This window comes from Rana temporaria, chromosome 1 (genome assembly GCF_905171775.1).
Source record: "Rana temporaria chromosome 1, aRanTem1.1, whole genome shotgun sequence".
Lineage (NCBI taxonomy): Eukaryota > Metazoa > Chordata > Amphibia > Anura > Ranidae > Rana > Rana temporaria.
In genome coordinates this window covers 234,909,349-234,936,738 of record NC_053489.1, presented here as the reverse complement: position 1 = coordinate 234,936,738, position 27,390 = coordinate 234,909,349, and the positions used below count along the sequence as shown (strand labels likewise).

General features: G+C 43.2%; 1 protein-coding gene across 2 annotated transcripts in view; it reads left to right on the top strand.

The window, feature by feature from the left end:
* The first annotated feature begins 4,442 nt into the window (after positions 1–4,442).
* Positions 4,443–27,390, top strand: part of FANCG (FA complementation group G) — a 41,635-nt gene continuing 18,687 nt past the window's right edge. Inside the window, exons 1-6 of one of the 2 annotated variants that reach the window (XM_040351877.1) lie at positions 4,443–4,548; positions 13,053–13,198; positions 13,406–13,496; positions 19,800–19,931; positions 22,101–22,291; positions 24,985–25,132. In XM_040351877.1, the coding sequence (XP_040207811.1) occupies positions 13,106–13,198; positions 13,406–13,496; positions 19,800–19,931; positions 22,101–22,291; positions 24,985–25,132 (655 nt within the window). In that variant the 5' untranslated portion in view covers positions 4,443–4,548; positions 13,053–13,105. The remainder of the gene's footprint in view (positions 4,549–13,052; positions 13,199–13,405; positions 13,497–19,799; positions 19,932–22,100; positions 22,292–24,984; positions 25,133–27,390) is intronic. The other variant, XM_040351878.1, reaches the window with a different exon arrangement.

Genomic DNA, 27,390 nt, shown 5'->3' with positions numbered 1-27,390 from the left:
CAGTGGCGTTATTTTCCATCAGGACTCTTTGATAAATGAGGCGTTTGCATTGCAGATGGTCCTTTTATGTTCTCCCACCTCTGCACAGCGACTGGGGGGGGGGGATAAAAGAGGCATTTGATGGGTGCCCCCCCCCCCCCCCCCGGGGCAGGAGCCCAGAACCTCCCTGGTCAGGGCATGTCCCCCATTGAAGACACTTATTGCATTTCTGTATATATTACAAGAATTCCTCTTCCATGGGACAGCCATGCCCATGGGGGTTATATATTCCCCCTCCCCCCCCCCTATCACGGAACACAACTGCAGATCTGTACTGACCCTTCCCTGTAAAGACATTGAGGTTAATTTACGAAAACTGGAGAGTGCAAACTCTGGTGCAGCTCTGCCTAGAAACCAATCAGCTTCCAGTTTTTAGTTTTTTTTGTTGTCAAAGCTTAATTGGACAATTTGAAGTTAGAAGCTGATTGGCTACCGTGCACGGCTGCACCAGATTTTGCACTCTCCGGTTTTTAGTAAATCAACCTTAATGTATTGTGTTAGCAAAGCACACTGCTAAATGCAGGGCAGACACTGCCGCCTAGTGGTCATTCTGTAGATGACGGCGCTGAATGCAGAGAACTCCGGTCTGATATTTTCTGTCTCTTTAATAATAGGATTTTTTAACCACTTCCCGCCTGGTCAATAGTCAATTGACGTCCGGGAAGTGGTTGTGAAATCCTGACTGGACGTTTATTGACGTCCTGCAGGATTACATGCCAGGCGCGCGGCGATCGGTGGGGGCGCGCGGCGATCGGTGATGCGGGGTGTCAGTCTGACACCCTGCATCTCCGATCTCAGTAAAGAGCCTCCGGCGGAGGCTCTTTACCACGGGATCAGCCGTGTCCAACCACGGCTGATCACGATGTAAACAGTAAGAGCCGTTGATCGGCTCTTCCTCACTCGCGTCTGACAGACGCGAGTAGAGGAGAACCGATCGGCGGCTCTCCTTACAAGGGGGGTTTGCGCTGATTGTTTATCAGCGCAGCCCCCCCTCGAATGCCAACACTGGACCACCAGGGAGTGCCCCCCGGTGCTCAATAGAGCAAAAATAGGCACAACAAAAAAAAACAATACATTTTTTTTTAAATGGGCACTGACTGGCAACATGGGCACTGACTGAAATGATGCCCAGCAATGCCATAAGTGCCACCCCTTAGTGTCCATCAGTGCCAACTCTTAGTGCCCATCTATGCCCAGTGCCCACCTATCAGTGCCCATCTGTGCCACCCATAAGTACCCATGAGTGCCCATCAGTGCCGCCTATGAGTGCCCATCAGTGCCGCCTATGAGTGCCCATCAGTGCCGCCTATGAGTGCCCATCAGTGCCGCCTATGAGTGCCCATCGGTGCCGCCTATGAATGCCCATCGTTGTGGCATACCAGCGCCGCCTATCAGTGCCGCCTATCGATGCCCATCAGTGCCACCTCATCGGTGCCCATAATTGAAGAAGAAAATGTACTTATTTACAAAAAAAATTAACAGAAAAAAATAAAAACTTAATTTTTTTCAAAAATTTCGGTCTTTTTTAGTTGTGCAAAAAATAAAAATCGCAGAGGTGATCAAATACCACCAAAAGAAAGCTATATTTGTGGGAACAAAATGATAAAAAATTTGTTTGGGTACAGTGTAGCATGACCGCGCAATTGTCATTCAAAGTGCGACAGTGCTAAAAGCTGAAAATTGGCTTGGGCAGGAAGGTGCGTAAGTGGCCCCCCCGGTATGGAAGTGGTTAAACAGCATACCTGTAAAATCCTTATATATCCCAATAAGAGGGGCCGGACCTCTGTGTCCTGTGATGTACTCCAAGAAATGGATTTTACAGGTAAGCTCAGGGCCGGTCCTATGATGGGACCGGGTGGTACTTTTAGGGGGGCAGTATACTGATGCCCGCCAGCCCGTTCAGCCACCCAAATAAAATTGATGTCCTTTTTTTCCCCACAAATAGAGATTTATTTTGGTGATATTTGATCACACCTCTGCGGTTTTTATTTTTTGTGCTAATAAATATATATATTTTTTAACTTTTTGCTATAATTAATATCCCCAAAATTTAGAAAAATAAACAATTTTCTTCAGTTTAGACCAATATGTATTCTTCTACATATTTTTGGTACCAAAAAAAAACAAAAAACACAATTAGCGTACATTGATTAGTTTGCGCAAAAGACATTGTGGCCGCCGGCAATTCACAGGTCCCTTTATACTCCTGGATACATGTATAGAGCCATGGCAGGTCCTTTTATACGCCTATATGCATGTATAGAGCCATGACAGGTCCTCTTTATACATCTATAGAGCCATGACAGGCCCTCGTTATACTCCTTTATACATGTATAGAGCCATGACAGGCCCTCTTTATACTCCTATATACATTTATAGAGCCATGACAGGCCCTCGTTATACTCCTTTATACATGTATAGAGCCATGACAGGCCCTCGTTATACTCCTTTATACATGTATAGAGCCATGACAGGCCCTCGTTATACCCCTTTATACATGTATAGAGCCATGGCAGGTCCTCTTTATATTCCTTTACATGTAAAGAGTCTCGACAGGTCCTCTATATACATGTATAGAGCCATGACAGGTCCTCTTTATACTTCTTTATACATGTATAGAGCCATGACAGGCCCTCGTTATACTCCTTTATACATGTATAGAGCCATGGCAGGTCCTCTTTATATTCCTTTACATGTAAAGAGTCTCGACAGGTCCTCTATATACATGTATAGAGCCATGACAGGTCCTCTTTATACTTCTTTATACATTTATAGAGCCATGACATGTTCTCTTTATACATCTATAGAGCCATGACAGGCCCTCGTTATACTCCTTTATACATGTATAGAGCCATGACAGGTCCTCTTTATACTCCTATATACATTTATAGAGTCATGACAGGCCCTCGTTATACTCCTTTATACATGTATAGAGCCATGACAGGCCCTCGTTATACTCCTTTATACATGTATAGAGCCATGACAGGTCCTCTTTATACTCCTATACATTTATAGAGTCATGACAGGCCCTCGTTATACTCCTTTATACATGTATAGAGCCATGACAGGCCCTCGTTATACTCCTTTATACATGTATAGAGCCATGACAGGCCCTCATTATACTCCTTTATACATGTATAGAGCCATGACAGGCCCTCGTTATACTCCTTTATACATGTATAGAGCCATGGCAGGTCCTCTTTATATTCCTTTACATGTAAAGAGTCTCGACAGGTCCTCTATATACATGTATAGAGCCATGACAGGTCCTCTTTATACTTCTTTATACATGTATAGAGCCATGACATGTTCTCTTTATACATCTATAGAGCCATGACAGGCCCTCGTTATACATGTATAGAGCCATGTCAAGTACTCTTTATAGTCCTTTATATGTAAAGAGTAATGACAGGTCCTCTATATACATGTATAGAGCCATGACAGGTCCTCTTTATACTTCTTTATACATGTATAGAGCCATGACATGTTCTCTTTATACATCTATAGAGCCATGACAGGCCCTCGTTATACATGTATAGAGCCATGTCAAGTACTCTTTATAGTCCTTTATATGTAAAGAGTAATGACAGGTCCTCTATATACATGTATAGAGCCATGACAGGTCCTCTTTATACTCCTATACATGTATAGAGCAATGACAGGTCCTCTTTATACTCCTTTATACATGTATAGAGCCATGACGGGTCCCCTTTAGTTATCATGATATAATCTCTTTGCCAGGGACCTGGCACATCCCACAGCGTTTCTGGGTTGAATTAATAAATAAAATAAAAAAGGAGTTGGCACCCAGAGTGACCAACAGTGTTTCTGCGAATGCGCAAGGCCCGGTATGTCATTTTTGGTTGGGTGACCTCAACTTTAGAAAAAAATAAAAAAAAAATATGATATATATATATATATATATATATATATATATATATATATATATATATATATATATATATATATATATATATATATATATATATATATATATATATATATATATATATATACTTTTTTTTTTTTACAATTTTGTTATAGGGAGGAGGGAGCAATGTTAAAAAATGGTGCAGGTCTGGGATTTTGGAATTGTTCAAGCCCAGATTGGATCTTTTAACAAATGTGTGCAATGATAAAAAAAAGACCAGTGGCAATGAACGGGTTAAAGCCAGGTTTGAAAACAACCAGACATAACATTACATTTATATACGCCAGAAAAAAATATACAGAGAAAAATCATAAAAAAATAAAAGATTACTACTGAAGGGTAGTAATTCCTTCTATTCCACGATAAGGATGGCAGAGTTGGGAGTTGTAGTTCGCAGGCCGCCTGGGGCGCTAGCGCTACCCTTGCTCGTAACATCACCTTCAACTACATTTCCCATGAGCAACTTGTGAAGCTGCTCGGCCAATGGGCAGGAAGGGGCGTGTGTGGAGAGGAAGCAGGCGGGAAGCGCGGTGTGGTGGCTGGATACTAGAGGCTGGAAGTACGTGTAGAGTCGGATGGTATGTGGCTGGAGTGAGAAAAGGGCACGTCTGTCACAGCACTGGAATTGTGTGCAGGCGCCTTTTGTTATTTGTATATAGGACACGTTGCCTCTTCAATATAAGCTATCCATAATAAATTGCATTTTGTATGTCGTTATAGCCGATAAGTCATGTATGTAGTGAAGTGTATATGCCTCACTATTCGCCCCTATGGAGTAGCCATTCTCATCCAGGGTTCCCCCAGAGAATGTTAGGCGTTCCCTGGACAGTGGTAGACTGATCTCTCATGTGAGTGTCTGCATAGTTCTGGGGCCGACATCATTTGGTAGAGTTACGGTAACCATACACTATACAATCCCCTTTAGAGTTACCAAAAATATACAATAGAACTCGCCTAATCTATCCAATTTGGCAGGCCTATACGCTACACAAGTGATGGTAGAGCTAAAGTAGATTGCACAGTGAAGTCTTGAGAAACTGACAGGCAGATCTGAATGGAATGGCTTTGTGAAAGGCTCACCATGCACGTTACAGTCTGATTGTGCAATCCTCTTTAGATCTGTCATGTAATGCATGGTCCTGCTTGATTGGATACTTTACATAGGTCCTTCTAATACATTGTTTTGGTAAATGTTAAGTTGATTGTAAGATCAGATTGCAACGTGTGTGGTGAGCTGGAGGCCCCTTTCAGACAGGGAGGACTTTATCCGTCGGATCCGCCTGCTCAGCGGGGGATCTCTCTGCTGAATAGACAGATGACAGTCTGCTGATGGAAACGGACTGCCTGTCAGTTTTCATCTGATCCGCCGGACACATGGGGAACAGATCCCCATCCGTCTGTTCTTATCAGATCGTATGCCAACCGGTGTCCGCCGACATCTGCCACTCCATAGAGATCAATGGGTGGTCCATTTCACATCTATGCATGTTGCTTTTGAGCTTCTCTGCAGTGATTTTTGCTGTGCCTACTGCGATTTTTATTTTATTTTTGTTTTTAATACATTCACTGTGTATCGCTGGTTGCCAAGTAGCGGGTCGGGAAGCTGATCGCCGTGTCCTTAGCAACCGATGAGCTGTCAGCGGGCTTCCCCTCTGACAGCTAAATGTTAAAAAAAATTAACTGCTTAAAGGGTCACTAAAGGATTTTTTTTTTTTTTGCTGAAATTACTGTTTATTGGGTATAGAGACATAAAAGTTAACTGATTCCTTTTAAAAATGATTAAAAATTGAATTTAATCTATCATATAATGTGCCTCTAGTTTCAATTTCGGTTTTAAAGGTACATACATGAAGTTCCGAGTGAGAGGTGAGTCGGGAAGACTCACAGAACAAAAACAAACAAATCCAGGGCAGTGTTTTGCTTTTAAAATGAATCTGATTGGTTCTGAGGAGTTTTAGACACACAGTAATGACAGCTTAGACCACCGTGAGAAAGCTCCCAGTACGATGGTTATAAGCAAACAGACAACCAGGAAGTGTGGAGATCACAGCAGAATTACAGCTACTTCAAAGCAAAAACGAACAATGAGGACATGAAACCAGGACTGCAGTAAGGTAAAGGAAGCTATTTAGCTAAAAAAATGTTTTCCTTTAGTGACCCTTTAAGAAATCCCCCCCCCCCCCAAGACCATACCAGACTCTTTGTTCTGGTATGGATTTGGAGGGGACACCCTCACGACAAAATAAAAAAAAAATGGCATGGGGGGGGGGCCCCCTCCAAATCCATACCAGACCCTTATGCGAGCATGCAGCCTAGGAAAGGAAGGGCATGAGTAAGCCCTCCCAAACCATACCAGACCACATGCCCTCAACGTGAGGGGGGGGGGGGGGGAATCTGCGCTTCCGGCCCCCTCCCTATGTAAATGGGTATAAAATAGCCTTGAGCTGTCTTCTCCCCAAGCTGTTTTCTTGCTCGCCGCCGACTACCCGCTAAAAACAAAAAAAGCCTTTCTTGTCCGGAGGCTGTCTTCCTTCGTTGTGATGTGCCCCTGCTGTCTGACATCTCTTATATAGCCATGGGGTGTGGCTATATAAGGGGCAAGCTCTCCGTGTGATGTCATCGAATTGGCTAGGCCCCATGGCTATATAAGAGTTGTCAGACAGGGGGCAAGCTCTCTGTGTGATGTCATCGGATTGGCCAGGCCCCATGGCTATATAAGAGTTGTCAGACAGCGGGGCACATCACAACGAAGGAAGACAGCCTCTGGACAAAAACTGTTTGTTTTGTTTTTTTAGCGGGTAACCGGCGGGAGTAGACGGCTCGGGGAGAAGAAAGTTCAGAGCTATATTTTTAAATAAAGGGCTTGTCAAAAAAACATTTTTTTTTTTTTCACACCTCACTGCTTTTTGGGGTGCGATGTACCTGATACCTATTCACATAGGGGGGGATCTGATTCTAATAAGCCTGCAGGCGCCAACAACCAACGGCCAGGGTTGTTGGGAAGAGGCCCTTATCCCCATTAATATGGGGGCAAGGTGCTTTGGGGTGGGGGGCACAGAGCCCCCCTGCCCCAAAACACCCACATCCCCATGTTGAGGGCATGTGGTCTGGTATGGTTCAGGACCTGCTGGGCTGCATGTTTGGATAAGGGTCTGGTATGGATTTAGGGGGACCCCACACAATTTGTTTTGTTACATTTTTGCATGGGGGCATCCCCCAACACCATACTAGACCGAAGGTTGTTAAGGACGCTGCGGGCGACTTTCCGGCCCGCTCCTTATTAACCAGCTATATACAGTAAATGTAAAGAAAATGAAAATTGCGGTTAAAACGCAGTACTTGCGTTTTGGATGCGGGTCCATTGAAGTCTACTACATGCAAAATGCTGCATTTTGCAGGAAAAAAAGTCGCCGAACCCTTCCAAAAACGCAGAGGCACAAAAATGCATTGATTTAAACCTGTTCCATAGGATCCCATGTTAAAAAAAAAAAATTAAATGCATTTCTGTAAAATGCAAAAAGCATCAAAAAACACATTCATTTGAATCATTAGTTTTAGCAGTTCGTAGGTCATTAGTCAGTTTCAGTAGGGCAGTTTCAGTGGAGTGTAGCAAGCGAAAGCCAGACTGTAAGGGGTCAAGAAGGTTGTTGTCAATGAGGCACGAGTTAAGACGGTTGTAGACTAAGCGTTCTAAAAGTTTTGACGCAAACGGGAGCAAGGAGATGGGTCTTAAGTTGTTCAGGCTGGCGGGATCCAGTGAGGGCTTTTTAAGTGTGGGGGTGATAGATGCATGTTTTAGAGGGATGGGGAAGGTGCCAGTAGTGCGTGGGTACTCAACCTGTGGCCTTCCAGCTGTCACTGAACTACAAGTCCCATCATGCCTCGGCCTTTGGGGAGTCATGCTTGTAACTTTCAGCCTTGCAATGCCTCATGGCACTTGTAGTTCCACAACAGCTGGAGTGCCACAGGTTGAGCACCCATGCAGTAGAGAATGAGAGATTGAAGATGTAAGGGAGAAGAAGAGGGTGACCATCGTACAGGGCTCGACAAAATCCGGGTGCCCGGTCATAATTGCGACAAGAAATTGTGATCTGGCGCCCAGGGAAGCTTAGGCCTGCAGAAGGCCGCAAAGCCCCGGCCTCAATTACCGGCCGGCGCGATCGCGGCGGGCCTGCGCCCGCCGGTAATTGAGGCCACGGCTTTGCAGCCTTCTGCAGGCCTAAGCTTCCTTCTGTGATCTGGCGCCATCTTGTGGTGGTTGTTGGCATTACAAGTAGCAAAACAGCAGTTCTAATGTGTTTTTCACTGTTTTCACTGCCATCGCCTTCCCTCTAATTAGAACCCCCAAACATTATATATATTTTTTTATTTTAACACCCTAGAGAATAAAATGGCGATAGTTGCAATACTTTCTGTCACACCGTATTTGCGCAGCGGTCTTACAAATGCACTTTTTTGGGGAAAAAATACACTTTTTTTATTTAAAAAATAAGACAACAGTAAAGTTAGCCCAATTTTTTTTTATATTGTGAAAGATAATGTTACGCCGAGTAAATTGATACCCAACATGTCACGCTTCAAAATTGCATCCGCTCGTGGAATGGCAACAAACTTTTACCCTTTAAAATCTCCATAGGCGACGTTTAAAAAATTCTACAGGTTGCATGTTTTGAGTTACAGAGGAGGTCTAGGGCTAGAATTATTGCTCTCGCTCTACCAATCGCGGCGATACCTCACTTGTGTGGTTTGAATACAGTTTACATATGCGGGCGCTACTCACGTATGTGTCCGCTTCTGCGCGCGAGCTTGGCGGGACGGGGTGCGTTTTTTGTCTCCTAACTTTTTTAGCTGGCTCCTAGATTCCATGCCAATTTGTCAAACCCTGCCATAGTAGATGTGAGGGAACAGGATCCAGGGGATAGGTGGTAAGGCAGGCTTCTGAGAAAACTTTAGTAATCCTCTCAGTAGTAGCAAGGTCAAAAGAGGAGAGTGTTGAGAGTGGATTTGTATACAGGGTATGTTAAGTTGGTTAGATATCTGTGCAGTGGAGATGTCCCCACGAATTGCATCAATCTTTTTTTTTAAGTGATTGGCAATCTCGTGAGCAGTGAGCGAGTTAATGGGTAGAGATGCTGGTGGAGAAAGTAGAGAAGAGACGATGAGGACTGGAGGACAGAGTATTAATAAGGGTGACAAAGTGGGTTTGTTTGGCAGCATGGAGGGAGGATTTATATTTTAAGAAGGCAGATTTATATTGGGCGAATGCATGCTGGGAGTTGGTTTTACGCCACACTCGCTCCAGTGCTCGGCTATGTCTCTCAAGGTTTCTGGGGTTGTCGGTCTGCCAAAGTTGTAATAGTCGGGGCCTGACATTTTGTGTAGTGAGAGGAGCAAGAGAGTCCAGTGAGGATGAAAGTGAACTGTTGTAGGTAGAGGTGGTCGGGGCAAGACAGGGGTGAGATTTTATCATGAGGTGGTCAGTTGCAGAAAAGGAATAAAGTGGCGTAGGTTTCTGCGGGTAATTGTTTTTTGCTTGGTGGGACAGGTGGTTGGAGACAAACACATTTTAAAAGTGATAAGGTTGTTTTCAGAGAGAGAAAAGGGGGCGTTGGTGAGGTTGTAGGGGTGCAAAGATGGGAGGAAACAAGGTTGAGGGTATTACCATGAGAGTGAGTGGGGGACTGTGTCCATTGTGTAATGTCAAAGGATGAGGTTAAGTTGAAAAGTTGGGATGTAGTTGGGCTGTTAACATTGGCAGGGATGTTGAAATCACCAAGGATAATAGTGGGTATTGCAGAGGAGAGAAAGTAGGGTAGCCAGTTATAGAAGTCCATCAAGGAAGCGTGATACTGGTCAAGGGGGCCGATGGGTCATTGCAATCCATAGAGAAATGGGAGAAAACAGACGAATACAATGTGTCTCAAAAGAAGAGAAAAATAGAGAAGGAGGGTTAGACAGTACTTGTCCACCCAGTCCACTGGGTCTGGGTGAGTGAGTCCAGTGGAGGCCTCCATGGCCGAGGGCTGCATGCATGCAAGGCAGAATCTGACTCTTGAAGCCATGTTTTCATGATTGCAAGAAGGTTAAAGGAGTGGGAGGCAAAAAAAGGTCATGGACAGAAGTGAGCTTATTGCAGACAGAGCACAGAGAGGGCACATGAGAAGGCGAGGGTGGTTTTTGGGGGCAGGGGGATAGAGATAAGATTGCAGCTGATGCTGGAGGCCTTTATGCATTTGGACCCCTGGGGCATTTGATAACTATTCATATCATGAATTGATAATTCTTGCTTAAATAAGGAAGGCAAGAGAGTGAGCGGAATTTTTTATCCAAACTATAGCTTTAAAAAGAGTCTAGCATGGGCTTATGCATATATTTTATATGCAATCTTTAACCACTTGAGACCCGCGCTATTGACAAAAGACGTCAACAGCGCGGCTCTCAAGTGCCAAGTGGACGTCTTCTAAAGTGCATTACCCACGCGCGGCTCTGGGGGGCGCGCAGCGGGTAAACACTGTCCCGGCGCATCGCTGAAGAGCCGATGCGTGTACCTGGCGGCCGCGATGTTCGCCGGGTACACGTGATCGTCGGTAACACAGCAGGGACGTGGAGCTCTGTGTGTCAGAGGAGAGGAGACCGATCTGTGTCTCTTGTACATAGGGACACAGCATTGGTCACCTCCCCCAGTCCCCCCCCTCCCCCCACACAGTTAGAACACACCCAGGATACACATTTAACCCCTTCCTCACCCCCTAGTGTTAACCCCTTCCCTGCCAGTCACATTTATACAGTAATTAGTGCATTTTTATAGCACTTCTCGCTGTATAAATGTGAATGGTCCCAAATTTGTGTCAAAAGTGTCTGATACGTCCGCTGCAATATCGCAGTCCCAATAAAAATCGCAGATTGTTGCCATTACTAGTAAAAAAAAAAAATCATAATTCTGTTCCCCATTTTGTAGGCGCTATAACTTTTGCGCAAACCAGTCGCTTATTGCGTTTTTTTTTTACCAAAATAGGTATCGGCCTTAACTGAGAAGAAAAAATAGTTTTTTTTAAAAAAAAATTGGGATATTTATTATAGCAACAAGTAAAATATATATATTTTTTTTAAATTGTCGCTCTTTTTTTGTTTATAGCGCAAAAAATAAAAACAGCAGAGCTGATCAAATGCCACCAAAAGAAAGCTCTATTTGTGGGGAAAAAAGGACTTCAATTTTGTTTGGGAGCCACGTCGCACGACCGCGCAAATGTCAGTTAAAGCGACGCAGTGCTGGAAGCTGAAATTTCGCCTGGGCACGAAGGGGGTTTATGTGCCCAGTAAGCAAGTAGTTAAAGGATATTTAAACTCCTAAGTGCAGCCAAAATAAAAAACAAAAATTAGTACAAGGAAATTCCTCCTTAGTCCATGCTCCCTGTCCCCGCTGCTGTAATCTTCCAGTGTATCAAGGGTTAATAGTAATATGGGCTGTCACAGGCTTTCATCAAGTGCCCAGCTAGGGCACCCCTTTTCTACCCAGCTCTGCTATTCAAAGAAGCCATACTACAGCTTCTATGGATGGACAAACAAAGGATTCGCCCCGGGACTTTAAATGAAGTGGGTACCGTTACTGCCAGTAAGAATAACAATAGTTATTACAGTATATAATTTATTCAAGTAAAATTCTTTACATGCATAGATAACACCAACAGTTGCCAATAAAAAGATACATAAACAAAAAATATTGGTACATAAATGTAGTATCGGTCAGAGTACACGGGCATCAAACTACCCGACTAGTTTCGCAAGATCCAGCTCGCTCTTCATGGGTGTGTAACACTGTACCACTGAGCTTGACCATGGCTACAGGTGTGCGGCCCCAAGACCGCGGCAGCAGGTGCCTCACCCGGGAGCTGAGGGGGCGGAGTCAGAAAGGGACCCCACCAGGGGCCAAACGGAGAGCAGGCCTGGCATAGGTGTAGTGATGTATCCATAGAGACCTCGTTAGTCAATAAAAAGTATAGGCTGAGTATGGTGAATATCCCAAGTATAAAAGTAATGAGACACAGCAGGCAATCTCCACAGCTGCCCCTGGTGGGGTCCCTTTCTGACTCCGCCCCCTCAGCTCCCGGGTGAGGCACCTGCTGCCGTTGTCTTGGGGCCTCACACCTGTAGCCATGGTCAAGCTCAGTGGTACAGTGTTACACACCCCTGAAGAGCGAGCTGGATCTTGCAAAACTAGTCGGGTAGTTTGATGCCCGTGTTGACCGATACTACATTTATGTACCAATATTTTTTGTTTATGTATCTTTTTATTGGCAACTGTTGGTGTTATCTATGCATGTAAAGAATTTTACTTGAATAAATGATATACTGTAATAACTATTGTTATTGTTACTGGCGGTAACGGTACCCACTTCATTTAAAGTCCCGGGGGGAATCCTTTGTTTGACTATATGTTATAGGGATGGAAGTGTGTTACTGGGGACACCAGACCTTTCCTCTTTCTGCTTCTATGGATGGAGGATGGGCGGATGATCTAAAGGTCAGTATTGTATTATTAAGAACATTGTAACAAGTAGTCTTAAAGGATAAGTTCACCTTTACAAAATAAATAATAAATGCACATTTTTTTGCAGGTAAAAAAAATATCCATTTATTTTTTTGTTAGGGACCTGTAAAGGATTGCGAAGCAGATCGTAGGTGTAATGCCACAGTCCTGCAGCCTGTCTGTGTATCTGTTTTCCCATACCCCCGATACGAGCAGACAGATACACACTGACAGGAAGAGACAGTGACCTACCAGAGTGCTCAACAGTGCTGTGGTAGTTCATTGAGAACTACAAGCCGACTGCCGCAAAGGCCATCGGACCTTGTAGTTTTCACATTCACTGATGATGCGGCGAGACGGGCGGAGCCCCGCACAGCCTTGTTTTCTTTCAGATTGTGACAGCTAGCGGGGAGAGAAGCTACCAAAACAGGGGATCGGGGGGGGGTGCAACAGGTTTCGGTGAATATGCTTCGGTGCATGTTACAGAAGGTGAACTTATCCTTTAAGAATTAATTAGTATAAAGCAAAAATCTATTTTCTCAATTGACTTTACAGGTGCAGATTGGCCCAGATAAATTCTTGATTATCACCTGACTCCAGGATGAAAGATGGAAATTGAGTGCGAAACAGAAATCCCTGAGGATGAAAGCCTTGTTCTACTTTGGATTCAAGAGAATAATGCAGTTGTTAAGAGATGGAAAGTAAATATTCTTTGTTTTGTTTACTTTACTTGGTTATTGATGGAAAAATACCAATCATTTTTACACCTAAAGAATTGTAGCTGATTTTATGAATGTCTGATTACTCTTGTTTTGATTTTTGTCCCATGTGGTAACTGTCCAAGTTAATACTATATAGACTTTGTACTGTTTAGGTTTTGATGAATGTCATTTGTATTTTGCTTTCAGGATTTCAAAACAACCCGATATGTCCAAACATTGAAACAGAAATTACTGGAGTGGCATTCAGAGCTTTCGCAATTGCTTCAGAAAATACAAGGTGCTGATTTCTTTAAGGTGAACTTATGTAGTCAATAAGGCAGTACATACATGAGTCCTTTTTTTGTGTTCAGGCAGCATGCTGAAGAAAAGAAAAAAAAAAAAAAGACTTGATTGCCCAAACCACACACTCGGTGTGTATGGGGGAATCCTCCCAGCTGAGCATTTGTTTTCAGACAGCAGGGAAAACCGTTTCCGCCACCAGAATACACTGATAAGTGCTGCCGGCAAAAGCTGTCAGTGGTGATCGAGGGGCAAAAATCTGACAGGGTGGAGACTTCCTGCCACCAGAATACACTGATCAGCACCGCTGCTTATAGCCGGAAACGCTGAACGAGCAGCAAAAATCTGACAGAGGGTTGCACAGAAGTTGATCAGTAGATTGACTTCTTTACAACCACCTTGCCCATACATGGATCAAAATGTGGCTGGTCCTTGCTGAATCGGCTGAATTTTGCTCCATGTATGGCCAACCTAAGGAGTGTCTAAATCAACAAAACTGCTTAGCCCTAGGCACCTTTGTGTTATCTACAAGAACCTGTGTTAATCGAAAAAATGAATTTCAGCAAAGGCTATCTATTCCTAGAGCTAAGACATGTCTATTGAACAGTCTAGTTTCAGATCCTCAAAGGCCAGTAGGGGCCATGGTATTGAGCTATTGAATGATAGGGTTGAGGCTAAGATTAAATAGGGTCAGCACTGACATGAAGGGAGGTCTGGTGTACCATGTGTGCCCAGGTAAAGGAATTTCCAGACACATAGGGGGCTATTTACAAAATGCAAATCCACTTTGCACTACAAGTCAAAATTGCACTGAAAGTACACTTGGAAGTGCAGTCGCTGTAAATCCGAGGGGTAGATCTGAAATGAGGGGAAGCTCTGCTGATTTTATCATCCAATCGTGTGCAAGATAAAATGCTGTTTTTTATTTTCCTTGCATGTCCCCCTTGGATCTACAGCGACTGCACTTCCAAGTGCACTTGGTGCAAAGTGGATTTGCCTTTAGTAAATGATCCCCATAGATTCACTTGCAAGAAAGTGTAGCGCTCACCCCCAGAGGAGCCTCTGAGAATATACCCAGGTCTCTATTGCTAGTACAGAGGCTGTCTGTTGCAGACACAGTTCCATGCATACCTACAATTCACTCTCAGTCTATGGATATCTTTTTAGGAATTATTGCTGAATAACATGAAACCGGAGAGGGGTTCATGAATTGGGATACTCCAAACAAGAGAAAAAATAACTGGACAATAGTTTCTCGCTAATCCTCTCTGAGCAGCCTTTCCTGGAGGTAAAAGGGAATAGCTAGTATATCTAGGACTATAAGAGCAGTCCCAGGAGAACCACTTGACGTTCAGGAGAAAGATCAAGACTCATCTCTTTTGATACCAAAGGAGACAGGAACAACAAGCGCCCAGAGGCGATTAAGTTCGCATGTGTTGCGCTATATAAGTTTTCATTCATTCATTCATTCATTCATTCATTCAGTCCACATAGCATCCTCTGGCACTTAGTTCTCTTCCAGCGAACAAAAGTCCACAAGGTCTTTACTAGGGTTGTCCCGATACCACTTTTTTAGGACTGAGTACAAGTACCGATACTTTTTTTCAAGTAGTCGCCGATACCGAATACCGATACTTTTTTTTAATGTGTCCCCAAATGCAGCCATGTCTCCCCACAAATGCAGCCATGTCCCCCCCATATCCAGCCATGTCCCCCCCATATATGCAGCCATGTCCCCCCCCATATGCAGCCATGTCCCCCCCATATGCAGCCATGTCCCCCCATTATCCAGCCATCTGTCTCCCCCCCCCATCCAGCCATCTGTCTCCCCCCCATCCAGCCATCTGTCTCCCCCCCATCCAGCCATCTGTCTCCCCCCCCCCATCCAGCCATGTGTCTCCCCCCATCCAGCCATGTGTCTCCCCCCCATCCAGCCTTGTGTCTCCCCCCCCATCCAGCCTTGTGTCTCCCCCCCATCCAGCCATCTGTCTCCCCCCATCCAGCCATGTGTCTCCCCCCCATCCAGCCTTGTGTCTCCCCCCCATCCAGCCATCTGTCTCCCCCCCCATCCAGCCATCTGTCTCCCCCCCATCCAGCCATCTGTCTCCCCCCCCATCCAGCCTTGTGTCTCCCCCCCCATCCAGCCATGTGTCTCCCCCTCCATCCAGCCATGTGTCTCCCCCCCCCATCCAGCCATGTGTCTCCCCCCCCCATCCAGCCACGTGTCTCCCCCCCATCCAGCCACGTGTCTCCCCCCCCATCCAGCCATGTGTCTCCCCCCCCATCCAGCCATGTGTCTCCCCCCCATCCAGCCATCTGTCTCCCCCCCATCCAGCCATCTGTCTCCCCCCCCATCCAGCCATCTGTCTCCCCCCCATCCAGCCATGTGTCTCCCCCCCATGTGTCTCCCCCCCATCCAGCCTTGTGTCTCCCCCCCATCCAGCCATGTTTTTCCCCCATATGCAGCCATGGCCCGCTTACCTGCTACCGCCGACTGTGTACAGTACTACGGCCAGGAACATTACAGCTTTGAATAGCTTTAATGATTGGAGCCGCGCTGCGTGTATAGACACTCCCCCTCGCTCGGGATTGGACAGTTCACCCGAGCAAGGGGGAGTGTCTATGCACGGCGCCAATCATTACAGCTATTCAAAGCTGTAATGTTCCCGCCCATATTACACAGTCGGCGGTAGCGGGGATGCGGCGTAACGGCGGCGGATCGCGGCGGCGGGGGGGTTAAGTATTCTATTTGTGTATCGGGGCAGGGTATCGGCGTCTGAGTACCGCCGAAAAAACTCGGAATCGGTCCCGATACCGATACTAGTATCGGTATCGGGACAACCCTAGTCTTTACCCACAATTTCCCAGGAGGTGTCAGCCACCCAGCATCCACAGGTAGTTCCTCAGTGAGGGAGACAAAAGGTCCTTCTCTAGACCAGGACTCCAGGATGATGCCCTCCAACTAATATTCCTCTGGGAGTCTTCTTGTGGCCCTCAACTCATGATGAAGAATTAATAACTTGATGACAAACCCTCCTGCTCTATCTTCTGGAAGCTTCTTTCAGAAACAGGCAAGGGAAATCAATCACCCAGCCTTGGAAATTCTCCCCAGACCAAAACAACAGATCACTGGTCCACTGACTGCAGTGAAGTAAAAAATAAATAAAAAATGTAGCCTAACTAGACGAAGAGATTACATAAGCACTATTGTTAGCTTAGTCACTTATTTAAAGAGGAACTTTGGTAATGTTTTATCATTGCCCTTGCAGTTTAGTGAGAACTACAAGCTGTCTCCTGTGGTCACAGACAGGACTTGTAGTTTATTAATTCACAGATTGCTGTAAGTGAATGACATGGCTCTGTGGGTGGAGCCCTGCACATAAGTGCTGATTTTGAAATGTGAGAGTGGCTGCAGGGCCGAGGAACCCCGTCTGCTCTCAGGAAGGGATGGGAGTGCAGGGGGATGTGCAAGAGCATGTTACACCCCAAATATGGGTGTAACATGCTCCAAAAGGTGAATTGAACTTTAAAGTGAAACCGTTTCAGCCCATGTTCACATTGGGCCGATTTGGCGGCTATTGCCAGTAATAACACCGTCCGAATCTGTGTGACGCTGCACCGATCCCCAAAGGTAGTTCCTGTACTACTTTTGGTGACTTCTGGGGCGATTTGCATAGACATCTGTGCAGGAAGCCGCACAGATATCTGTCAAATCGCTCCCAAAGTCGGACTGCATTGCCAGTTTGAAATCATGCAAGTTCAGCTGAACGATTTCAAACCTGCCCTCAATGTGAACCTGGGCTCAAGGCTATGGACATTGAATATTTACAAATTCTTAACAAGCAGCAAATGAGCTTTGAAAAGTTCTCACTGACCTTTCTGGCTGCAAGCTCAGCTATTTATCTTCAAAGTTCACAGCAAAAACAGCTCATCTCTTTGCCAGGCCACTTGCTGTTTGCTTACAATAAAGGTAAGAATGTGGCATCACTGCTGGGTGGGGGGAAGCTGATCTGCAGAGAGAACAATTTCCGTGCTATGAACTCTGAGGATTAATAGCTCCACTGTGACTGCAACTTCAGAGGTAAGAGCTTGTTTTGAAGCTGTTTGTAAAGAATGTGAAAATACTTACAGTGGGGATCGAAAGTTTGGGCACCCCAGGTAAAAATTTGTATTAATGTGCATAACGAAGCCAAGGAAAGATGGAACAATCTCCAAAAGGCATCAAATTACAGATTAGACATTCTTATAATATGTCAAAAAAAGTTAGATTTTATTTCCATCATTTACACTTTCAAAATGACAGATAACAAAAAGATGGCGTCTGCAAAAGTTTGGGCACCCTGCAGAATTTATAGCATGCACCGTCCCCTTTGCAAAGCTGAGACCTGCCAGTGTCATGGATTGTTCTCAATCATCGTCTGGGAAGACCAGGTGATGTCAATCTCAAAGGTTTTAAATGCCCAGACTCATCTGACCTTGCCCCAACAATCAGCACCATGGGTTCTTCTAAGCAGTTGCCTAGAAAACTGAAACTGAAAATAGTTGACGCTCACAAAGCTGGAGAAGGCTATAAGAAGATAGCAAAGCGTTTTCAGATGTCAATATCCTCTGTTCGGAATGGCAGTCATCAGGAACAGTGGAAGTTAAAGCAAGATCTGGAAGACCAAGAAAAATATCAGACAGAACAGCTCGCAGGATTGTGAGAAAAACAATTCAAAACCCACGTTTGACTGCACGATCCCTCCAGAAAGATCTGGCAGACACTGGAGTTGTGGTACACTACTCTACTATAAAGAGATACTTGTACAAATATGGTCTTCATGGAAGTGTCATCAGAAGAAAACTTCTTCTACGTCCTCACCACAAAAATTTGAACAGCGTTTGAACTTTGCAAATGAACATATAGACAACATATAGACAAGCCTGATGCATTTTGGAAACCAGTTCTGTGGACCGATGAGGTTAAAATATAACTTTTTGGCCGGAATGAGCAAAGGTACGTTTGGAGAAGAATGGGCACAGAATTTAATGAAAAGAACCTCTGTCCAACTGTTAAGCATGGGGGTGGATCAATCATGCTTTGGGGTTGTATTGCAGCCAGTGGCACGGAACATTTCACAAGTAGAAGGAAAAAATGTATTCAATAAAATTTGAGCAAATTTTGGATGGTAACTTGATGCCATCTGTGAAAAAGCTGAAGTTAAAGCGGTGGTTCACCCTAATAAAACATTTTTTTTTTAATAGCATTAAATTAGGCGAGCTGCAGTATGCCTGTATTGATTTTTTTAGCCCCGTACTCACTGTGCAATCCTATATAGAAGATTCCGACTCCCCGCGGGGAATGGGCATTCCTATCAAGAGGGAGGATGATTGAAGGCCGGCTATGGCACGTCACGCTTCTCCGGAAATAGCCGAAATAGAACTTGGCGCTTCACCTGTTCCGGCTATTTTCGGGGAGCGTGACGTGCCATAGCCGGCCGTCAATCATCCTCCCTCTTGATAGGAATGCCCATTCCCCGCGGGGAGTCGGAATCTTCTATATAGGATTGCACAGGGAGTACCGGGCTAAAAAAATCAATACAGGCATACTGTAGCTCGCGCTACTATGCCTAATTTAATGCTAAAATGTTGTTAGTGTGGGTGAACCACCGCTTTAAAGAGAGGGTGGCTTCTACAAATGGATAATGATTCTAAACACACCTCAAAATCCACGGGGATTACATCAAGAGGCGTAAACTGAAGGTCTTGCCATGGCCTTCACAATCTCCTGACCTCAACATAATTGAAAATCTATGGATAGACCTTAAAAGAGCAGTGCGTGACAGACAGCCCAGAAATCTCAAAGAACTGGAAGACTTTTGTAAGGAAGAATGGGCAAAGATACCTCTAACAAGAATTGAAAGACTCTTGGCTGGCTACAAAAAGCGTTTACAAGCTGTGATACTTGCCAAAGGGGGCAGTACAAGATATTAACTCTGCAGGGTGCCCAAACTTTTGCAGACGCCATTTTTTAGTTTTCTGTAATTTTGAAAGTGTAAATGATGGAAATAAAATCTAACTTTTTTTGACATATTATAAGAATGTCTAATCTGTAAATTGATGCCTTTTGGAGATTTTTCCATCTTTCCTTGGCTTCGTTATGCACATTAATATAATTTTTTACCTGGGGTGCCCAAACTTTCGATCCCCATTGTAAATGGTTTTACCCTGGTGAGTATGTTTGTTTGTTTTTTTTTTGTTTTTTTTTAATTCACAATCTTCTCTTTAAAATGTATTTATATTATTTATGCTATGATTGCAGGTTTACCATCCACTGCCAACAGCCTTCCCTTGGAACTGACAGTTGTGTACAACACTTTGTTAATTCACATTAATATAACTGGTGGATTTCTGTGTGAACATCAAGAGCGAATCAAGAATGCCCTGTACAGAGGTTAGGAACCATAACTGCCTGTAGATAGTAGGTGACAGTTGGTCATAAGAAATGTGTAGTTTTGAATACAGCATTTTTGCCTAAAATAACTTTTTTAGATATGGTTCTATATTTCTTAAACGCCTCCAAAAAATGTATCTTGCGTAGCTACATTTGTTTTCCGACCATTTAACTTTTCAGTTGTTTCTGTTCTATCTTAAACATACAGGGCCAGATTCACAGAAGAGATACGACGGCGTATCTCCTGATACGCCGTCGTATCTCTGTGTTCCGGCCGTCCTAACTATGCGACTGATTCATAGAATCAGTTACGCATAGATAGCCAAAAGATCCGACAGGTGTAATTGAATTACACTGTCGGATCTTAAGGATGCAATTCTAGGCCGGCCGCTAGGTGGCGAGGCCATTGCGGTCGGCGTAGAATATGCAAACGACTAGTTACGGCAATCCGCGCGTTCGTCGCAATCCCGTACGTCGTTGCTAGTTGTTTTTACCCGTCGCAAAGTTACACCTGCTTTAACATGGCTTATCTTTAGATCAGCCATGTTAAAGTATGGCCGTCGTTCCCGTGTCGAATTTCGAATTTTTTTTTTTTGCGGAAGACGTCCGGGAATACGAAACGCCGTAACGCTCGGGGCGCCGTAATTTCGCGCAGTGCACGTCGTGAAATTTCCTAACGGAGCATGCGCAGACCGTTCGGCGCGGGAACGCGCCTAATTTAAATGGTGCCCGCCCCATTTGAATTGGGCGGGCTTGTGCCGAGCACATTTACGTTACACCGCCGCAAGTTTACAGGTAAGTGCTTTGTGAATCAGGCACTTACGATGTAAACCTGCGGCGGTGTAACGTAAATCAGATACGTTACGCTGCCGTGGAGCAACGTAATTGTATCTGAATCTGGCCCACAATACATATGCACATTCCATTTACTTAAAAGCCTTATTTTAATATCTAACACTCACACATGTGTAGCTTTTCACTTATAGAACCAACTTTGTATGTTGTCACTTTAATGTAAATACTCAGTAATCTACTATTTCTGTGCCTTATCTGTTGTATATTACAGTAGTTATATTCATTTAGAGCATTGATTACCATTGCTTTCTTTTCCTGGCAGTATGTTATCCTAAGATACATTTGAGAAAAAACAAATAGACTTCTGGTCCTGCCGTTTTGACCTAAGTCATTTTTAGCACAGGGACTGAGAGCAGGATAGCCCGATAATTTTGACCATGACAAGGTACATATGGATTGTAGGGGTAACATAACATTAGGGATTTAGGGGTTGGGTTTAAAATTCTAAATAAATGTTAGGTTATGTTTTAAATATTAAATATTTGAATGGTTAGTTTTCACTGTGAGGTTAAGGGTTATGTGTCGGCGTAAGGTAAAAGGAAACCTGTCACGTGAGAAATATGTCATCTAACATGTCTTTGCTAAAGCACAATAAATAAAAAGGTCACTTTTAATAGGAAATGTAAGAAAAACACTGAACTTACATCAAAAGATAAAAGACAGGATTACGAGAAAATGATGTTGGCCCCTGAGGAAAGGAAGCAAAGCCAGTGGGGATTGTGTGGTCTGTTAATAGACCCCACAGACTTGCTGTTAGTGGCCATGGAGCCATACACTCCAAGAGTGCCATATATGATGTATCTTATGACTCTCTTACAGTGCCAAAACAAGAGGAGTGTTTTTATTTCTGTTGAGGGAATCTGCTCTAATTCTCTGTATGCATAGGATTTACTTATTTAATTTTATTTCAAAGCTGCAGATCAGTGCAACTTCAGCTGAGACTTGGCTGACATATGTGGGACTTCATGCATAGATGTCTTTGCAAGTCGCACCTCAAATGGCAAACACCCTGGTTTTGTCTTCAGACTCAAAGAAAGGAGCCACAGGTTGCTTCCATTTTTTTATACACTGTATTGGTTAAATGGAGCAATGTTGTTATTTGTGCCTTTAGTGTTTTCTGATTTAGGAGATTGAGTTAAATTCAGGTTGACACAGTGCTGTGACATTTAACTATCTGTAGCTTATGTTTGTCACAGCAGAAATACAAAAGCCCCATGTAACCCAAATAAATGACTCGCCTCTATTAACTGTTTTATAATTGTCAGCATCTGACTCTAAATCCTGCTGCATAACTATAATTCATTTTTCTGACAGTTCTTTTGCCTAGAAGCCAGGGTGATGTGAGGGACACAACCATCACAGAGCTATGGAAGAAGGTCCTCACTGCAGTGCATCCTCAGGAAACATACTCCGCTCTTAACAGATTAGCTGGATTGCAAGGTGCCTTGTGGCTGGCAGAAAATCAACTGGAGCCTATCATTAACTTATTTCACCTTTTTAACCAGGTATGTTTCTATCATGTCAGAGAATGTCTCAGTTATACGCTATATTGTATTGCACCATTGTTTCAGGGTGCTCTAGTGACTTAAAGTGTGTTTGGGGAAAAAGGAAAACATATTCAGAACATTTCTGCAAAACATTCACCCCCCCCCCATTTACCTATTGATTCTGGAATAAATGCAGTGAGCTCCTATCATCTTGTTTTAGATGACAACATATTGGTGGTTATTTACGAAAGGCAAATTCACTTTGCACTACATGTGCAAAGTGCACTTAAAAGTGCAGTCGCTGTAAATTTGAGGGGAAGCTCTGCTGATTTTATCATCCAATCATGTGCAAGCTAAAATGCTGTTTTTTTATTTTCCTTACATGTCTCCCTCGGATCTACAGCAACTACACTTCCATGTGCACTTTTCACTTGTAGTTTGCACTTGTGGTACAAAGTGGATTTGTCTTTTGTAAATAACCCCCATTGCCTCTGCTGCACAAAGATCCCAACCTGCGCTTTTAGCCTTGCCTAGTTTTCCCTCGTGGGCTATAGATCACCATTACTTGTGTAGTCCAGAAGAAGAAATCATTTTTATTGAACTTCAACTAGTATAAGTACCAAAATTTGGCTTGGCGTTAGCTTATTGCAATCCTCTGTACAGCAGCATATGAAGGGCAGGACTGGGAGCCAATCAGGCATGCCACATGCAAATGGGTTATGTCTCTGTTATCTTAGCCCACCTAGCCACTGAGATTGTTGCCCATTCTTCAGGGCAAAAGTACTCCAGCTCCTTCAAGTTAAATGGTTTGTGTGGGTGTATAGCAGTCTTCAAGTCAACAGATTCTCAGTAACATTTAGGTCTGGACTTTGACTCTTTAAACCATAGTAGCTTTAGCAGTATGTTTAGGACCATTGTCCTGCTCAAAGATTAACCTTTGTCCCAGTCTCAAATCCCTGACAGACTGAAACAGATTTTCTTCAAATACTACTGTGTATTTAGTGCCATCCTGACCAGTTTTCCAGTCCCAGCTGATGAATACAATCTCCAACATGATGCTGCCACCACCATGCTTCATTGTGGGGTTGGTGTTCTCAGGGTGATAAAAAGTGTTGAGTTCGTGTCACACAAAGTATTTCCCATGTTGGCCAAAAAGTAACATTTTAGTGTCATCTGACCAGAGAACCTACTAGTGTGTGTTTGGAGAGTCTGCTACGTGCTGCTTGATGAACTCTATATGTGTATTCTTATTTTTTCTTTGTTTTCGTGTTGCTTGCTTAGCGGTGCACTCAGGGGGTCTTTCAGAACAGGTGAATTGTATTTATATTGACATATGTCAGATCACACGACACTGCATACTGGTGGACCTTATGGTAACTATTTATCAATGAGACTTGAAAAGACCACATCTTACTTAGGGGTTTCATAGCAAAGTGGGGTGAATACCTTTGCATACTTTTTTTCTCTTATTTATTGTTTGTGTCACAAAAAAAAAAAGTTATCTTCAAAGTCATAAGCATATTGTGTGCATCATATGGCAAAAAGCTGCAGTGAATACTTTCTCAAGGCACTGTATGGATTTCTTTTTTGTATTTAGCTGTTTGCCTGACTTCAAATTTAAATTGTATTTTTGTCTTAAAACACAGCATGTGTGTTTTCTATTTACTTGGGGTTATCCCCTCCTATATTCTCCATGCCTGTTTATAAGTGCATTACCTGCTATGTGAATCATCCATACAGTGTTTGTTGAAATAACTAATATGTTTAAACCGGACCTATGAGAATAGAAATATGGGCTACCTATTGAGTCACTGACCTGCATTGAATATGCAGCGAGTGAATTCTGAAAAGTCTATACTCCTCTTTGTCTGCTACATGATGTAAAAGCAAGTTACTGCTCTGGGTAGGTTCACCTCTGCGAATCATGGCTATTGTAGAGCTGCACAGTTCAAAGACCAGGTATAATTCAAGTGGTTGTGTGTATTGACTGCAACAGATGTTGTCACAAAAGTCCAATAGTAAAATTTAAGAAGTCACCAGTACTTCAGTGATGCATTCTTAAAGATTGATTGTAGACACATGACACATAGGGGGCTATTTACAAAAGGCAGATCCACTTTGCACTACCAGTGCAAAGTGCACTTGAAATTGCACTGAAAGAGCACTTGGAAGTGCAGTTGCTGTCAATCTGAGGGGTAGATCTGAAATGAGGGGAAGCTCTGCTGATTTTATCATCCAATCATGTGCAAGCTAAAATGCTGTTTTTTATTTTCCTTCCATGTCCCCCTCGGATCTACAGCGACTGCACTTTTAGTGCACTTTCAAGTGCACTTTGCAGTTGTAGTGCAAAGTGGATTTGCCTTTTGTAAAAAAAAAAAACATAGATTCAATGTGCCAATGTTTCAGGGCTTCGCAGGACCTTTTCCTCAGGGTGACGTAATGACTCCTAACACATTTATACAACATATATAAAGCAAGGTAGACCTTGCTTTAGCTCAGTGACATCATACTCCTGACAAATTCATGAAAATAATGCTAATGTCAATAAGACACCTACAGTACGTGCAAGAAAAAGTTAAATCAACATCCAGATGTTGAATAAAAACTTGGTTAGGATTTAATGCAAGCGGCTCAACTGTTGATAAAAAGCATCTCATTTGAATGGCGACAATAGCAATGGTAAAAGGTGATGGACGTGTTTTTTCCCACAGGCTCCTACTTTTTCTTGTAGAAAATACACATTGCTAGACTTGATCAAAGCATGGAAAGTTCCCGATCAGGCAGAGGAGGAAATTCACACTCTGCAAAGTGCCTGCCATTTAAAAGATATTCTCTATACCTCAGCTGCTTTTCTGCAAGGTACGGTAACTCATTCTGTTGAGCAATATCTATAGTGGTGTTATGACGGACAATATTCAAACATGCATTTACTGTCTTTAAATGTTTTGTAATATCAATACTTGACTTTTGGTCTTTGTTATAATACTGAATAGAAACCATGCAGTGTGATACTGTTAAATGAGACGTGTGCATGTGCTCTTAGATCTTCCAATCTTGTTATTAAAAAAAACTTTAAAGGACCACAATGACAAACGTAGAAAATTGCATTACCTGAAAGTGCTGGAATATTTTAGTCTACACATGAGTAAAAATGCATTGATGCACAGGAAACTGTTTTTCATTTATGTTTCTTCTGGTGTAAATTACAAATTCAATTATGGCCTTATAACTTTGTAGAGTAGGCCATGAGTCAGAGTTGTGCAACCAGTTTTTAAAAATGTAAAAGTAATACTTTAAAGGCCTAGTTCTCTTTTAAGAAAGACATAATAATTGCACATATGTTGGCAGGGAAAAATGTACATTCATTTTTTTTACAGGAATCTGCACAGTTTTGCAGTTGCAATCAGTGGATTGCAGATGCAGTTTTGGGATCCTGCAAACTCTTCCTCCAGCTCCCTGCCTGTACCTGTGTACAGGCTTTCAGTTAAAGAGCTGAAGGTGTCAATGGGGACTACAAGAGTGCTGATTACTGCACTTGTTAGCCTTTAAACAGGGGTGATATGGGTCCTATTCTGCCTTTTCTTCAGGGGGGGGGGGGGCAGATTTTTTGACAGAACTAAAGTGCTGGTGAACTCCAATTTCTACCTCCATCTGCATGATTGTCATACCCCCACAAATGACTTTGATAAAACTCATACTAATTGCAAAAGTATTAAGGAGCATATACAGAAACTGTGTTAATTCTCCTAAAACTTGTATTTTTATATTCTGGTTCATTTAAGAGAATTAAACGAATATTTTGTTATGTCCCTCAGGGAGTATGTTGGTGAGGCTTCTGCGCTTTAAAGGGAATTTTTTTGTGGGAAAAATATGGCAAATAAAAATAGCATATACAGTTGTGACGCAGGTCACATTGTAATTGAATGTTATTAAAAATTGCCTTCCTTTTTCAATCTGAAGCTCTGATTTTCTGTAAAATGCAATATGGCTACCTGGAGGTGTTCTGTACACAGATTGTGTACAGAACATTACCAGAAACATATTTTCCTACTGGTGTGATTGGCGCACTGATTTTCCCAGAAATCTGCAAGAATACAAGTCAGATTTCAGGCATCCCTTGCAACAACAATGTCATTTTTTGTCAGATGCTTCCAATAGGAAATCACGTTTAAAGGGATGCAGGCCCTGCAATTTTCCTAAATTGAGCCCTGAAGGTGCAGCAGCTGAATGATGATTATGAAACCACTCCCATTAGATTCACTTTCCACATGGACACAGACAAACAGGGATTTCTTCAGAACAACAAAAGTTAGAAATCTGCAACAAAGTTTGTTTAAATCCTTGCAGTGTGCATAGATCACCAAGAGGGGAGTGTTTTTTATTTATTTTTTAACAAAAGTGGAGTTACTCTTTAGGTTCTTAGGTCTGAACATCTGTTGTGGCCATTATCAGGAAGTCTAATGCCCTGTACACACGATAGGTTAGTCTGATGAAAACGGTCTGATGGATTTTTCCATCAGTTATCCGATGAAGCTGACTGATGATCAGTCGTGCCTACACACCATCAGTTAAAAAACCGATCGTGTCAGAACGCGGTGACGTAAAACACAACGACGTGCTGAAAAAAATGAAGTTCAATGCTTCCAAGCATGCGTCGACTTGATTCTGAGCATGCGTGGATTTTTAACCGAAGGACGTACCCACAGACGATAGTTTTTTTCTATAGGTTTTTTATCCATCAGATAATTTTAAAACAAGTTCCTATTTTTTTTAACCTATGGATAAATAACCGATGGGGCCCACACACGATCGGTTTGGTCTGGTGAAAACGGTCCATCAGACCGTTTTCATCGGACTAACCTATCGTGTGTACGCAGCATAACTCTCACTTTTGGATATTTAATTTTATCCTTTTTTATGAAGAATGCAGCAGGAGGAGTTGAAAAATATAAAGGTGTCAGGAAATGTTGTTTTTGAAGTATGCAAGTTGAAAAAGAAGCTAGGGGATTGATTATTAAGCCCATCAGATTCCTCCTATAGCGGATTTATTTATTTTGGATTGACCAGCTATTTAACCACTTGCTTACTGGGCACATATACCCCCTTCCTGCCCAGGT